At 40.0% G+C, this 16,746-nt stretch overlaps 1 protein-coding gene across 1 annotated transcript in view; it reads left to right on the forward strand.

Annotated features, from left to right (window-relative positions):
* scn8ab (sodium channel, voltage gated, type VIII, alpha subunit b) overlaps positions 1-16,746 on the forward strand; it is a 48,776-nt gene that overhangs the window by 6,964 nt on the left and 25,066 nt on the right. The window contains 7 exon segments of the mRNA XM_051947861.1: positions 6,164-6,281; positions 6,515-6,605; positions 6,692-6,820; positions 8,551-8,642; positions 13,653-13,874; positions 14,064-14,127; positions 15,921-16,062. Coding sequence (XP_051803821.1) covers positions 6,164-6,281; positions 6,515-6,605; positions 6,692-6,820; positions 8,551-8,642; positions 13,653-13,874; positions 14,064-14,127; positions 15,921-16,062 — 858 coding nt within the window.

Genomic DNA, 16,746 nt, shown 5'->3' on the forward strand with positions numbered 1-16,746 from the left:
TTAATCATGAAGGCAGTCCAATATGCATTTGTAGGCTCTGGCAGGCCATAAGCTTGACAAATAAAAGTGAATGGGACCGTTTTGTTTTTTCAAATTATCATCGACTTAAGTTGTGAAATATGATATCATCTATATTTTGGGTATGCCAGGGTTATACAAGAGATGTCCCATCATATAGGCATCATCATTGGTGTCAGCCAATAAAAGATTTAAAATTAAATATCCGCTTCAACTTAAAATTAACAGATTACTGTATGTTAGGCTGAAAGTTTCCAGTTTTACCTAGAAATGTTACCTAAAAATGAATCTGGCTTGTTTTATATGTACATTAAAAAGCATTGTACTGTACATGTGCACCTACAGTTCACATCAGGATAAGAGTCGGCATCATAATAGTTTATTTCCACTACAGGAGAGACATAATGTTCTCTGCAGTTAAGTGGAAAAAATAACGTGCATGCAACGGCATTGGAGATCAGCCATGGTGAATCTGAAGCTATCGGCATATTGGATATCAGCAAAAATCCAATGCTGTGCATCAGTGGGTTATACTCCAAAAAGAGAGAATTCATCCACAAAATATTATTTACAGGTAGTTTTTAATCAGAATCAAATGACAGTGGTCACAATCTTTAGTAAATACTCCATCAGCTGTAGCAAAAGCCAACATAGTAACTTTTTGATGATTGCTGCAGATACACTGTGGTTAGGGTCAGATCCATCAGCTGTGTCAAAGTATGACAGCTACAGTCCTTTGTTTTTTCTCAGCTCCACTGGTGAAACAGTGACACTTCTGCCTGGCTAATGAGCACATTGTTAAGGAATTACAAAGAGAAACTCGAGTTATTTTGCTTTCAGACTGCCAGCTGCATATCTTATCTAACTATTAGGTCCGGGTTTGTAGTATTTCTGCATGTATGAGTACGGGTTCTGACTTCTCTTCATTCTGCTCAGTCTAGATCGGCTAACTTCATCACACCTATCCATGTGATCAGCAACCGCACACCATCTTTCTGTGATTCATCTATCAATGCTTTTCCTATTTCACTAATGTATTTGTCCTTTTTTCACACCTGAGGAAGTACCTTTAAGTGCATTCATAGTTAGCTTCCGATCCTCCTCCTCTGTCTGTGCCCTCACCTTTCCAGGCTGCTCGTCTCCTCTACTCGACCGACAGTCATCCAATCGCTCACCATTGCACTATATGTCAATGAGTGTGTCTAAGTGTGTGTGTGTGTATGTGTGTTACCGTCAGCTGCAGGAAACCTGATCACAGCACTCATGCATAAAAGAGAGGAAGAGGGGGCAGTGGTGAGGAAGAGAAATGCAGCGTTGCAGTTCTTGTTTTCCCCTGTGATGGGGAGAGGACTGCCTGGGCTTTTCAAATGTCTGATGTGATTAGGCAATGTTAAAGCTGCTGTAGTCATACAGGAAAGGCAGGATGGGATGGATGGAGGGCGTACGAGTGTTTAAGCTGTGCACATTTCTGTTTGTGTGCAGAGAGGAGATTTCAGTCTACATGGAAATACAGTTATTGTGTTTCCACTCAAACTGGCTGCTGTGTGAACGAAAGGAAGTTTCGTCAATGCAAAAGCTCCATTCTCTTCCTGAATGTGACATTTTAGCGTCTGTCGTGCAACAGCAGCAGACCAGTCATTTCTGTACAGGCTTCTGCAGGGCAGCAGTGAGTGCACAAGGGAAGCTCACACCTAAAGCAGCTTCTGAAACTCAACATGTAGCATTGTATACACCATTACATTGTGTCCCTATCCCCCCCATCTCTGTCTCTGTGCGTGTCTCTGTCCATTACTCTCCTTTTTTCCCCTCTCCCTTCCACTGCCTCCTCGCCAGCGTTCTTTCTTTCAGGGTGTAGTAAATTAGAGCGAGGGCCAGGCTTTAGTGCTCTGTCTGAGTCCTCAGTCTCTGATGACACAGCATCCTCCTGTGCTGGGCTGAGTGAGGCAGGGATGGGGTGGGGGGGGTTGAGCGTGCTGTCACTGTTAGCCAGGTTGGTATAAAGAAGGAGGGTGGGGTAAAAGAGTGGAAAGTGTTTTTTACTTTCTTTCACAGCACAGCATACAGGTAAAGAAGCAGGATGACGCATTTTATCGAGACGGTATCATTTGCTGGTAAATTAGTTTGGAGTCATACATATAGAAGTGTGATTTTACTGCTTCTCACTCTTATGAGCTGAAGCAAAATAAATGTATTATATAGATGTAAAGCTTCTCAGGAGATCTGTGCTGTGTTGAACAAAGCATCAAACTGGAACAATGTTGAAGATATTTTGGTCAATTTAATCATGATGCACTTCTCTATAAAGGGCTCTCATTACAGAATAGGCTAAAATTTGGGTTTGTTCTGCAGAGACCTTTGAGTACAGATATGCTATAAAAAACAGAAACATATGTGCCAGTTGTACAAAACCCTAGAATATCAGATTTACAATTATAGTAAAACGACACACGACAAGTAAATCCACAAAACAGAAGGTGAAACAGCAAATGTTTGGCCTTTTTTCTTGGATAAATCCTCTTTTCAGAGTATAATTTCATTGCTATTTTCTAACACATCACCTAAACTTACAGTCAGTTTAGTGATTTCTGTCGGTCTGGGGTCCTGGGATGACTAAGAGAAATGCAACGCCCCTATTTGTTTTTTACTCTCTGTTATTTCCCTGCTTGCATCTCCCTGAGCTCGCTCCCTCTTTCTCCATCCTCCCCTCCTCATCTCTCTCTGTTTCTCTCTCTGCTGCATGCCTACCCAGTCCTCCTCCCTCCATCTACCCATACATTTCAGGTTTGGCTCTCTCCTCTCTGCAGCTCTTTGGCTTTCTGTTCTGCATCAATCCCCCTCCATCCCCTCATCTCTCTCTCGCTCTCTCTCTCTCTCTCTCTCTCTCCAGCTCTCTTTTGCTGCTGTCCCATACCCCTGCAAGCCCCTCTCCACATCCCTGCTCCACTATTCCTCCCCCCTCGCCCAAACACACAGACACAAACACACATACACTGTCCTCGCAGCTGCATTCTGCCTCCTGATTCTTGCATATGTGCCTTTTTCGTTAATGTTCTTTGGAGAAATCGGAACATTTCTACAGCTTTCCTGCAAATCTGGCTTTGCACAGTGAAACCTGATCTGCTGACCTGTCTATTTATACATACGTGTGTGATATATAAATATGGAGGTAGATCGGTGTTATGGTGATGAGCATGTAGTACTCTTGTGTGATTTCAGGGTGTACATGCAGTGTTTTGTTTGGTGCCGCAGCTATATATTTAAAGAGAGCTTTCTAGAAACATGTTTGTGTTCTTTGAAGTGGGATTTACAGGATACAGCATCTATGTGGTGCTATGTTTATCCACGTGAATCGATGCAGGTCATCCTCAGTTTACCAAACACACTAGTGCACCACATGGTTGATATTTTGATCCCACCGGAGCGCTTTGTAAGAGGCAAAACCTTCATTTCAACGACAATTCTCTCCAGTGCAGTGTGTGTAAGCCTGCTTTACAGAGAAATTAATTAAACTGGGTGAAGTTAATGACCGATCTGTCAATTAATCACCTTGAAGAATTTCAACAATCAAGAATGTAACAACCAGTGGTGTGGTGTTTACATCTGGATGTTGGATTTATGAGAAATGCTAAATGTCTGAACTCAGCCAAACTCCAATAAGTGCTTATTGTCTGCACCACTCGATTTTCCAGTTGTTTTGCATCGTCCTTTTGTGTAATTTCTTTTCTGACTGAGTAGTTTTGCTCATAGTTATAATTTGGCAGATAGAAGTCAGATGAAAGCATGTTGTTTTGTTTTTCCACTTGCTGTGGGCAGTATAGGTCTTTGTTTTGTGCCCTCCACGTTTAGACTCATTTCCGTGATTCCAGTAAAATCTGTGAGTTGTCTTTTCCATTTAGTTAAAACAAGAGTTTATTTGTGATTTGCTTTATGATGTGAATTGTGTAGTAAAAAAAGCCTCTTGACAGCGAAGCTTTCATTGATAGGAATTATTCATTTTGTATTTCTAAGGTTCAGTCATTCAACGATTATCGATTAATGTGGCAGATGATCAATTAAGGAAATTGCCTGACATTTGCATCCCTTGTTGTAATCGAGCCAAGTTGCTAAGTTTGCGTCAACAGCAGAATTTTCTGTCTCTAATTCAGCGCAATTCATTGAGTAATTGAAGCCTCTTTGCAAATGGGTTGTGAGTCTTTATAAAAAATGTCTGAATTTCAATCTGTAGTGGACGACGACCTGCACTGAATAAAAAAGGTCAAAGCACAAGTGTTCTCTCCACTACAGTGTCGACGGGTTCAAAATTCTCTAAAAGTGCAGAGTACTTATCCAAGGCAGGACACTTCACATTGACTAACCTATGGAGCATCGTTATGCATGCTGTGCATATGTAAACCACTAACGAGATATTACTCATTTTACAACCTCTCCTTCCATCTGCATACCGCGTTTGCCCTGTCAGCAAAACACTTCATTTGACCTCTGAGGGAGATTTACCCTTTGGACATGACTGTAGATCCTGTGTTTTCCTGCTTTTATTGTGCCCATTAAGTAGTTTTTCCCCCCCCATGTGACAGGAAAAATGGTGAGAGGATATTTTAGGATGTGCAGATGCTCAATAGGCAAAAAGTACCAGCAAAGAAGAAGGGAGGGAGTGAGAGGAGTCTTCTGATGCAGAGAATACATTTTGTCTTTCCCCAGACTGTAGACGCTATTTTTAATTTAATTAGATTTCAGGACACCACTGGTCTCAGGACACTTTGGGTCGCCTCCCCGTTTCTTTCTAGTGTTTTCCTGTGGTGTGAACCACCAACTAGTGGTGTGTGTGTGTATTTACCCTGGTGCTGGTGTCAAATGGATACGAAAAACCAAATGTATCAATTATAAGTGCATCCTCTACACCAGCAGGTTAATATTTGTGAGTTTAGTGATTATTATTATTGTTTTTTTGGAACTGGTATTTTTTTATCCAGTAGACAAAAAAAAAATATGTTAAGTTCAACAAGATTCAAAAGCTGTTCAGCATTTACATTTGATCACAAAAGATGCATTTTAAACTGTTAAATTCACAGAGAATAGTGAAATAATTTGTTCTAGGTGTAAGTGGTTGCCATCATTCAGTGGTGGTTTAACAGACCACCATGTGTTTTCTGTAAATACGGGCAGCTGACATTGCCAGTGGTCTCATAAATACACAGGAGAGGTTGTGGTTATCAAGAAAAAGCAGCTTAGCAGCAAATGCATTCATAACTTACACACAGATCTTATCCAAGCCGCACATTTGTAAATCATTAGTGAACCAAATGTAACCTGCAGTGCCTGCATGTGTAAGAAGAAACTGGGAGCACTGGGAGCACGGCAGTAAATGTGAAGCTTCTCAGTTGTCCATTTGTTTGTAAATGGTGCTCATACTTTTCACTCTGCCCCCACATTTTGGTTTTTGTTCAGAATCGGGTACAAGCATCCACGAGCCACGCACAGGTATGGACAAACAAACACACACTACTGCCTCAGCCGACTCCCCAGCCCCACTTGGCCCAGTGGTGTTTATGGGTGGGGAGTGGCTGTTGAGAGCCTAGAGTCAGCAGTACTGCCCCTGATCGATGACAGCATTTGCGGTTCCCTTCCAGTAAGAGCTTTAAACTTGGGAAGAAGAGAGTCATTTGGCCACAGAGAGGGGAGAGCTTCCCATGCGCCTGTCTGCTGCCTCTGAGACATCTCGCAGCTTTTGTCCAGGCGAAAAAGCTCGCCAGTACCGAGGCTCAGTGTCTGATGCAATCAGGATGGAGGTGTTCTCCTGGTTCTTAGGTGACTGGACACAGAGGAAGTGATGTCAGTGAAGTACAAGGCAGACTCACGCCCTTGTTGCTGCTGACTGTGTACGCTTTTCTAAACATTTATTCTTTCACTGTATTGTTTTCATCCTGAATTGTTTATCCCTGGGTATATATTCCAAAATAGGTGAAGGGACAACATCAAATTCAAATGCATTATCTGTATTGTGACAATCAGCCCCTTAGAGAGGAAACTAATGTAATAGGTGCCCCATGACTCATTACCTAAAATAAGAGGCACAGACGTCTTTAGATGCACTTAATTCTACAGTTTGTCTAACTGTCTCTCTGTCTCTCTCTTTCTCTCTCCACAGACATTTATAGTCCTAAACAAAGGAAAAACACTCTTCCGCTTCAGTGCCACGCCCTCCTTGTACATCTTAAGCCCTTTTAATCTACTTAGGCGAATAGCTATTAAGATTTTGATACATTCATATCCTTTCAAGTGGTTCACTTTTATACTTTCCAGTGAATGAAAACAGATGCAGTTTTTCAGTTTCAGTTTCTCTGCAGTGTTTTAAGTAGCCAGTAAAGTGAAGCTAGCCTACTGTAAGCACTGAGTCTGTTCAAGTTTATCTGCAATTTCATAATTTTATTTCAGTTATTGGTGTGTTAAGATGATGTTTAGTTGTCTGTGGAGTTTTTCCTTAACTCATGTGTTCTCACGTTATTCAGCATGATCATCATGTGTACCATTTTGACCAACTGTATATTCATGACATTTAGTGATCCTCCAGAGTGGTCCAAACAAGTAGAGTAAGTACACATCCATACTTCTTCTCAGCAATCCTCGTTTAATGCACCATAACTGTTATTTACTCCTTTCTCTTTTTTTTTTCAAGGTATACCTTCACGGGTATCTATACATTTGAGTCACTCACAAAAATTGTTGCCCGAGGTTTTTGTATCGATGGGTTCACGTTTCTCAGAGACCCATGGAACTGGCTGGACTTCATGGTCATCTCAATGGCGTAAGTATATAAAGTCACTGTTATTATTTGTAACAAAGGAATTATATATGTTAATATTTGCATCACTTACATGAAACAAATGTGATTAAATGTAAAAAATGAAATGCTTCATGGTTATTTTGTGACTTTCATGATCAATAAACGTAATATTTTAGCATATTGATAGATGGAAGTTGTGAGAAGTGATTCTCTCACAAGTCACAGTAGATAAAAGATAACAGCAGGTAAATCAAAAATGGCAACAGAACTCTTTCACAGCCGACATATTTGTTATTTAAGCATATACGCAACTTATCCCGTTAGTAATATCTACATCACAGGAGCTAGTACCAAGGCCATGGTGTTCTGGTGCTTGTTAGCTCATCATTATCAAATAGTAGCTGTGAAAAAAGTCTGAGTTAATTTTGGTGCAAAATATTACAAAAAATACAAATTTCCTTCAGGCAAAATGGCACCAGATAATAACCATCTTACACATTCTGTTAAGCTGTGTGTGTCACAATACACATTTATGACACTTTTATTTTTGTTTTAGTTCCAACTTCCAACAGCAAACTGGCGTTGTGCAGTTTTCAGTAGTAGTTTGTAGCATTAACATTACTGTGGTTATTTTATATTGCATTAGACAGCAACCCCAATCTTAATACTACAATGCAATTTTGGAGGAATAAGACAGAATCTGTATAATCAAAATCTCTTGTTGAGGGCCATCATGAGACAACCTTCAGAAACATCACATTTTTTTTGCTTCATACAACTTAATGAGCTCAGTCTAGGAATTAAAGCTAAACCCCAAAAAATTTGTGTCAAACAACACATAAAGCTGTTACTGTAACCTCAACTTTATGTATATAGAGCCTTTCATACAAACATGCAGCCGAAACTGCTTAACGAAAGATTAAAACAACACCAAACATGGCATGATGCTTATCCAAATACATTTTAGTGCCAGTATTTTGTTTCCTCTTTGGATATAGATTATGGATTTGTTTACCTTCTGCTATTTGCAGGCTTGTAAAGACTAGACTGAGTCGTGCGTATGTGATTGACAGGCAGTAGGCATTGTTTCTTGCACAGAGCAATACTCACTTTTGTAAAGAATTTGACATTTTTGAGTGGCTGAAAACTATTCTTCGGCCTTCTTTTTCATAGAAATATTTTTTTATTAATTTGTTTGAGGATTTATAGCGAGTTTTACAAAATTCTGCAAAAAAAGCTGTAAAGAAAACTGCCTACAGCACCTTCAATCCACATCAGTCCATGACATCATGTTGATAAATCTCATTAAACTATTCTGTAACATTCTCTTCTTTCTTCCCTCTGTTCGGGATGGCTGCTGAGTAACTGTATCTGATCCACCTTGCAGGTATATAACAGAGTTTGTAAACCTAGGCAATGTGTCAGCTCTGCGTACGTTCAGGGTTCTGAGGGCTTTGAAAACAATTTCAGTTATCCCAGGTAAGACAGTCCAGGTGTTTGTGTTTTGCGGGTGGGCGAGTCCCGGGGTTGATGTTAGGTGTGGTTTTGTTCCAGTCCCTCTTCCTCTTCCTCCTTCGTTCTCTCCCCACTGGTTGGACAGGTGTTCTCTCTCTCACCGTGGTGTCCCCTCCTGGTCTTCGGTGGTGGTGATGGTGTCGTGCTCTTGCGCGTACATGCGTGCGTGTGTGTTGTTATCGTGTGTGTTGTGTGTCATGGGGTTCTGTTCTGTGTGTCATCCTACCTTGTTACAGATATATAACAGAGTTTGTGGACCTTGGAAATGTCTCGGCGCTGAGAACGTTCAGGGTTCTCCGAGCATTGAAAACTATTTCTGTCATTCCAGGTGAGACTCCCATTTAAACACTAAGGCTGAGCTTACGTTACCTATATAACTGTCTTTATTTATGTTTATTTGATATATTTTTTCTTTTAATAAGAGGATGGTTCAGATTTTTTACATTATTTTCTATTACTTTTGTTTTTTGACAATCAAAAATGGTAGCAATACATTTTTGATAGGCTTAGCAGTCTATTGGCAGTCTTATGGGGTCACATGTTCCATTTACACAGCTGGAAATTTACAGCACATGAAGATATGCAACGGCTGTCTTTCTGTACATCCGACCCTAAATGAAATTAATGTCTAAAACTTTGTGACATCATAAGGCAAGGTATATTATTTCTAAGATATGGACTTTCAGAACGTAGCATAAGCAGCTAAATGAACAAATTAATTAGGGAAACAATTTGCCCATCATCTGTCACATCTTTGCACGTATAGTTGGTGTTTTATTTTGATCCAGATTCTAACAATCAATGATGCTGCCTTGTTGTTTTTAAAAAAATATTTAATTCTCTAAGACTGCCAAGCCTAATTTGACGACATATTGACCTGCATGAAGCTTTGAGACACATGCTTTTACAAGTTTGGCTTAAAGAGGCTTTTCGTTTGGATTTTTTTACTTTTTGAGTTCTAAGAGAGAATTTCATTCAAGATTTAGGCATTCTTTTGGTTTCTTCTTCTTTCTTTTGAAGATCTTTGTCCATCCTGGGAATGAAACATAAACACAGTCATAAGTGAATATTGTTATTCCACAAAATTCTGTGGTTACATGGTACTGTGCAAACATTTTAGGCATTTTAGAAAATGAGGTTCTCATAGTATTTGGCAGGCAAATACCAAGTTTATTCTGTGGCATAACAACAACCCCACACATACAACTAGAGTCAGAAGGAACCATCTTTAAGTCCTGCAACAGATGGTCTGCTCCTCACAGAGCCCTGATCTCAACATCGAACCACTCAGGGATTACACCAGACGGAAGATACTGAAACAGACTAAATCCGCAGAAGATCTGTGGCAGGTTCCCCAAAATGCTTGGAACAGCCTACTTGCCAAATACCTTGAAACCTGTGTCCAAGTCTACTCAGGAGAATTGTTGCTGTTATAGATTTAGTGCCTAAAACCTTTGCACTGTGCTGTTTGTATCTCACATTTAAATGATTTTTTTCTTGGTGAGACATAGTCACACAAATTTATACATTTTCTTATACATTACATCCACTCAGAATGCTTGTAAAACAGTGATACTGACCCCATGAAGTTACTGGATTTGAGCTCACATGCACACAAACATCATCAGTACAGTTAGTTCCCCCTCTAGTATGTTTTGCTCTGGGCTAAACCAGCCTGAGGGCTCGCCCAGCACTGTGAGAGTGGGACTGAGGGGTGCCTGAGATGGGAATGGTTCTTCACTTAATGCAAGGTCATCATCACGGTTTAGACGGGTGATGCTGACACAGTCAGTTCCTTCAGCCTTGGCGTTTAAATGACCTGCATGCCACCTCTCATTGCTCTCCCCTGAATCTCCTTCACCCCCTACAGGCCTCGACTCTTCCTTGCCTGTCTTCTCTCTCTCCTCTCCACTTGCTGCTTCCCTGACTGAGCCTGATTCTTTGTGTTGTTGGCTGTTTGCTGTTTGCGCTGCTGCTGCATTCAGCTGATCTGTTGGATGCACAATAATTATGAACTGAAGTTAGTCGGGGATGTTCCAGTAGATGGACACAAGGAGTGAAACAAAGTATTTCAATGTTTCAGTTCTTATCCAGATGCATCTTAAATTCAGGCGGAGCCTGCTGAAAATGCTTCAAATCACACAGCTTCTTATTTCTATAGCTCTCCTTATGTACATGGAATAGGTACTGTAAAAATCTGAACATGTAAATGAGTCTTTCTGATGGAAACATCCCGTACAGCTGCAGTATTTGTTGTGAAATATGTTCTCCAAAAAACAAAATGTCAGTTCTGTATTTGTGATTCACCTTAAACGCAAATCAGTGTGCTCTTACTATATATACTGTTTATATACTATATATACTACAGAGACGTGTCTTTGATATTATTACAATTTCCTTTATACGTCTCTTTTTGACAACCATATAGTTAGAAAACTGCATTAAATAGATCTGCTGAGGAGTTTGGATACATCTTTTGACCAGTGTTTTCTTCTTTAAAGCCTCTCGAAATGCATTGAATAAGACATTAAATAGTCTGAAGTACATAAATACCGTAATCAAAAGCTTGGAAATCTTTATGAAGTATGATTTATTACCATTGTGAGCCCTGCTTCAGCTCTGGTTATCAACAACCTACCAAATTGCTGATCCTAATCGGTGTAGGGAATGTATATGACAATGTAGTTTTCTGTTGTAGCTTCACCCACTTCAAGCTCGTGACATGAGCACAGACAAACAACAAATACGGAAATCTCTTAAGTGAAATAATAAAAACAATTTTAACTTGGCCAGAAGATTATATGAAACAAGATGGCTTTTTTAATTAATGCCTGATGATTCAAGAACAGGTCCATGACAGTACATTTTACTGCTACAAATAAAACTGAAGGCATGTCTTTTAGAAAGTAGCCATATATGCACTATTTATCTGAACTACAACACTGAATTATCAAATTTTCAACTGTGACTGTCCGTGAACTAATCTGAAAAATAGCGAAATCTAAACTTAAAAATTGTTATATTTCATCAAAAAAGACAATTTTTTTCATTGTCATTTTAAAGTTTGTGTTTGCTTCTCCCAGACATTGTAAAAAACCAAACAAACAAAAAACCTTCACCTCTTGGCACAACTGACTGAAGTCACATCTGACTAACCATGCAACCAAAAGTCACAGGACAAAAATTTAGGGAATTTTCAGATGAACTACAGGCACAGAACAGTAACCGCACCTTTCACATGAATAGACGGGAAAAGACTCTGTAGTATGCAGTCTTTTTTTCAAGTTTTGGTAAGACCTGTGGACACAAATATATTTCATTTTTCGTAAAATAAATAAAAGAAATTCAGCTGTCATTTAAAAAAAAAAAGTGATTAATTTCATTATAGCTGTGTCATACTGCACAACAGACTTTTCCAGTTCTCTGCTGTTTTCATAGAGGTGCAGGATTTTATATTGCAGTGAAAATGAGCCCACAGTAGATAAAAATAATATGGCAGTAAAAAGCCCAGAAAGTGCTTGGAGTTCAGAAGGTTCAATGATGTCCCTCTGAGTAATACAACTCTTCAAAGGAAGACCTCAAGTTTAATAATTTTAGGACATTTTCTTACTATAAATATTAAATTAAGTAACTGCAACATAAAGCCTATCAGAATTATTGTGAAAAGAAACAACGGGAGTCAGCAGCCAGAATATTAGCACAGTAAAGGAGACGGGTTTCTCCTCCCAGGAGACATAGAGAAGCAGGACAACATGTTCTGCTGCCTCTGAGCTGCAGTTGTACCTGCAGACAATGACTGGAGATATTAAGCCCCCCCACACACACCCACGCACGCCCACACACAAGCCCACACTTTGCACTAGCTACACTTTTTTTATTACCTTATGGGACTGCCCATACCCTTATTGCACTGTGCTTACATTATTTATGTTTGGATATCAGAGAATTCCAATTTTTACGCTTAAATGTCTTTCCCATCTAAACTGGGTTCTCTTTTTGTATAAATTCTCTCCAGCTGGCTCTATTGTGTTTGCAACTGTGCAGTAGCGTGCCATGCAGCAGCTAAACCATGCTGTATTAAATAACATATCACACTTATATAATAAACCTTTTATGCAGGATTTAAAGTCTACAGGTTGCGTCAGTGCATGAAACTCATCAGGCTGAGCCTTGATGAGACATAACTGAACAATAAATGTAGTATAGTCATATTAACCCTAGATAGATTCTGATTATCACAACTATTGTTATGAGTTCAATATAAATATAGATAACTCATAAATATATTCATCTGTCTCACCACACTATACTTTCCTGCTAAGATTGAGTTTCTGTATGCTTAAATTATAGGTCAAGTGCTAAATACCTGCAGCACGGCTTGCAAATGTCAAAATAAAAATCCAATCATCCATTATCTATACACCACTTCATCCTCATTAGGGTCCCGGGGAGCTGTAGTCTTTCCCAGCTGACTTCGGGTGAAGGCAGTAGACACCCTGGACAGGCCACTAGTTTATCACAGGGTTACACATACAGACAAACAGTCACACCTACCGTCAATTTAGAGTTACCAATTAACCTTAGCATGTTTTTGGACTGTGGGAGGAAGCCAGAGTGCCCAGAGAAAACCCACGCATGCACAGGGAGAATATGCAAACTCCATGCAGAAAGATCCCGGGAAGGCCTGGACGCGAGCCTGTTGACCTTCTCGTTACGAGATGAAATAGCTAACCACCAAGCCACTGTGCAGCCCCCAAAATAGAAATGTTAAAATAATTTTTAAATATCTGTAAAATTAATCAAGGCAGAAATGACAACAGAACAACACCAAGAAGTACCATCTACACGCTGGTTTATACTGTATTTATACTGTAAGAAACACTGAAAGTCAATTTCTGGAGTTGAGGCTTGGCAGCGCTGGGCGTAGGTGCTTGAGAAATCATTCTTATGCCTGCCAAGTTTAGATTTATGTAAGAGCCTACACAGCACAGGGTTAAATACAGGATTAGATATACGTTATCTAACTAAAGTTTGATTTTCTATGTGACTTGAGTCAGCTCTAAGTTGCAGCTATAAAACCAAACCCAGTTTATACAATATTATCATCCCAAAAGTTGCCAGACGTTTTATTTGTGTCTATCGGTGTGTGTGTGTGTGTGTGTGTGTGTGCGTGTGCGTGTCTATGCATTTGAATGTGTACGCTTGTGTGCGTGTGTATGTGAGTTTGCCTGTTTTCATGTATGTGCATTTGTGCACATTTGTGTGTGTGTGTGTGTGTGTGTGTGTGTATATGTGTGTGTGTGTGTGTGTATATGTGTTATTTGTATTAACTGAACAGGCCTGAAGACCATTGTGGGTGCTCTGATCCAGTCTGTGAAGAAGCTGTCGGATGTGATGATCCTGACTGTCTTCTGTCTCAGCGTCTTTGCTCTGATTGGGCTGCAGCTGTTCATGGGGAACCTGCGGCAGAAGTGTGTAATCTGGCCAATCAACATGACTGAGCAGACCCTGGCAAATGGCAGCAGGGGCTTTGACTGGAATGAATACATCATGAATGACTGTGAGTTATTACTTTGACACTTGATTAAACTAGTTGCACATGACTACATATATGGGACATAACAGAAAGTTGTTGATAATGATTGGCTTTTAGTATGAAATATCAACAGAAACATTGGCTAAATGAAGTGACATACACATGTTTGCCCTGTGGCTAATGCAGGTAAATGTTCTTTGTTTTTTTTCATAGCCAATTTCTACTTCCTTCCTGATCAACTTGATGCTCTACTATGTGGAAATAGTTCTGACTCAGGGTAAGTCTGTGCTTATCTCAGTAAATTCACACCATGTTTTATTTGTGCTGTATTTTCAGGAGGTGTCTCCCATTTGTCTGTTGATTTTCTATGCATCTTGATGCGTATTTGTGTGTTTGGACTATTTTGCCTTCCCAGATGACCCACTGGGTCAACTCCTCTTGGTTCTCAGCCATTTTGATGCTTTTTATGTGTTTTATGTTCCTGAGAAGCTTTCTTCTTGTGCTTTTCATTGATACCAAGGAGCAGCAACAGAACCATCTTAACAGTTTGGTAAAAGGCAACTGTACTTCTCATTTTCATTCTTGAAACCTTTTCACGATCTTTCAAGAGACTTCTTCAGTTCTAATTGACTGATTGGGAGTCACGGATATATAACGTCACCCTCCAATCCCACAGCTTAGTGTCCATTAATGACACAAGATTCACACGCCTTGAGTTAGGAATGGTTGTAAGAGACCCAGGTGAGGGATGCTTAGATATTAATGAAGGCGAAACCTTCTATGGAGACATCTGAAGACTGCATTATAAGTACCTGACAAAAGGTGTCACATACTAACTCCAGTTTAATACACTTGACTTTCTTCACTCCTCTCTCAACCCATCTATAACCTCTGTCCAGAATGTGAACATTACTGTCCTCCAAGAAATGTCTCTTATCCTTTAGATGCAGGTGGACTGTTGATTCTTGTCATCAGGAGCTGGTGTTCTGCCATGTGCTTGCAGAGTGCTTGTTTAGTCTCCCCTATATATAGGTCTGTGCACCATATCCCTTTCAAAGGTGCTCCTTTGAGATGTCGGAGTACATTAGGTTTTCCTAGAGGAGGTGCTCCATTAGGCCCTGAGCAACAATGCTAAAGTCTGTTGAGGCATTTGCTTCTTGCTGTCTCTCTGACCCTCTAAATGCTCTCCTCGATGCCTTCTCCTTACAGTGTTCTAAAGATCTGCTTAGGTAGCTTTACCCCTCTGCTTTCTTTGCTCGTGCTGCCTCCTAAGAAATTTGAGCCACATTCCTACAGCTGACTGATAGTCTCCAATCACCAATTGTTGTTGACAGTTGACATGAGCCGACACTTCTTATCTGCATCACCCTTGACTGTGGCTTCAATGATCCTGTCCACAGCCTCAGCAAAGTGGAGCTACGCTTTCCAACCACTAGACCTATGGATGCTTAGATTTGCATTGGCATGGTATTTGTGGTGTTTAGAGGTTCTGGGTACTTTAGTGTTCCTTTGCATCTTATCAGGTGATGATCTGGGACATTTTACCACTCATGCTCCCTTCAAGAATCTCTTTTTGAGATGGGGGATCTTCAGGCCTTGTGGGTTTGTACAAACCTTCTCATATCCATAAAAAAACCATTGCATCAGCATTTTACCAAGAAATTGGTGGTACCAAGGGGAGCAATAAGTAATTCAAGTGCATTCTTTACTGTGGCTATATGTACTTTATTGAGACAGTATGTGTACTCACATACACATACAGTCAAAGCAGTTAGATGTTTATTCATAATTCATGAGCCAGACTTGCTTGCTTTTGAAAAGTTCATGAAAATTAAGTAAAACATATCAATATCTGACTTCTATTGTGCACACAAAACCATGGATGCACAAGCTACAATAACAACAAAATACTAGTATTTTTTTAAGGCTACTTTTATGGCTCTGTTGCATTTTAGACAGCGATGCCTTTAACATGCCAGCAATGCATATCCCAACTGTCCTGTTAATAAAGTGGCACAGTTCAGGTAATTTTTAAGTTCCAGTTTTTGTGTTGCTATGTGTTCCTTCCAGACGATGTCCAGAGGGCTTCACGTGTATGAAAGCTGGAAGAAACCCCAACTATGGTTACACCAGCTTTGACAGCTTTGGATGGGCTTTCCTGACCCTCTTTCGGCTCATGACTCAAGACTTCTGGGAGAATCTCTACATGCTGGTAAAGCAGTGCTTTCCTAAACTCCTCTCTCTTCTCCTTACCTAATTGACACACAGTATGGCTTATCGATGACCTGGTGTCTTTCCCACACCTATTTTAGAGACCGCTATTACTATTATTAATTCAGTCTTCAGCAACTGTCTACTGTATAAGCACTACCAATGATTTTGTCCTCACTTCATCATAATAACATATATAGACATAATCAGCTTAGTACCTCAATGAATCAGCAAAAGTGCCTCTCAGCAGCCCCCCCCCCCCCCCCCCCCCCAGTTCATTTGCCCTTTGAATAAAAAGGAAGGAAAGGCAGCTGATCAGAAAGGCTGTAGCCAGAATGGTGTGACTTCCAGGATTTTGTGTCTTTCATACAGGAAGAATTTAGAAATAATTTAACAATTTTGAAATTGCTTGCATTCACATTAGAGCAATTAAAATTGTGGATTTTTTTTGTTGATGACCTTTAGATCACTCGTATTCTATGCCAAACAAACCAGTGAACCACCATTATGCATTTGCTTTCTTCCTTTAGGCCTCTTATTTTTGTTTGAGAAAAATATAACATGTGCACTGGTATCTGTAATTTTAAGTTACGTTACCATGACTCTGCACTGGCATTCCTTTCCTCCTCCTCTAAACCTGCAGCACCACAGCCATAATAGATTCACCTCATTTGGCAAATAGGCC

This window comes from Acanthochromis polyacanthus, chromosome 5, assembly GCF_021347895.1.
Source record: "Acanthochromis polyacanthus isolate Apoly-LR-REF ecotype Palm Island chromosome 5, KAUST_Apoly_ChrSc, whole genome shotgun sequence".
NCBI classification, from domain to species: Eukaryota; Metazoa; Chordata; class Actinopteri; family Pomacentridae; genus Acanthochromis; species Acanthochromis polyacanthus.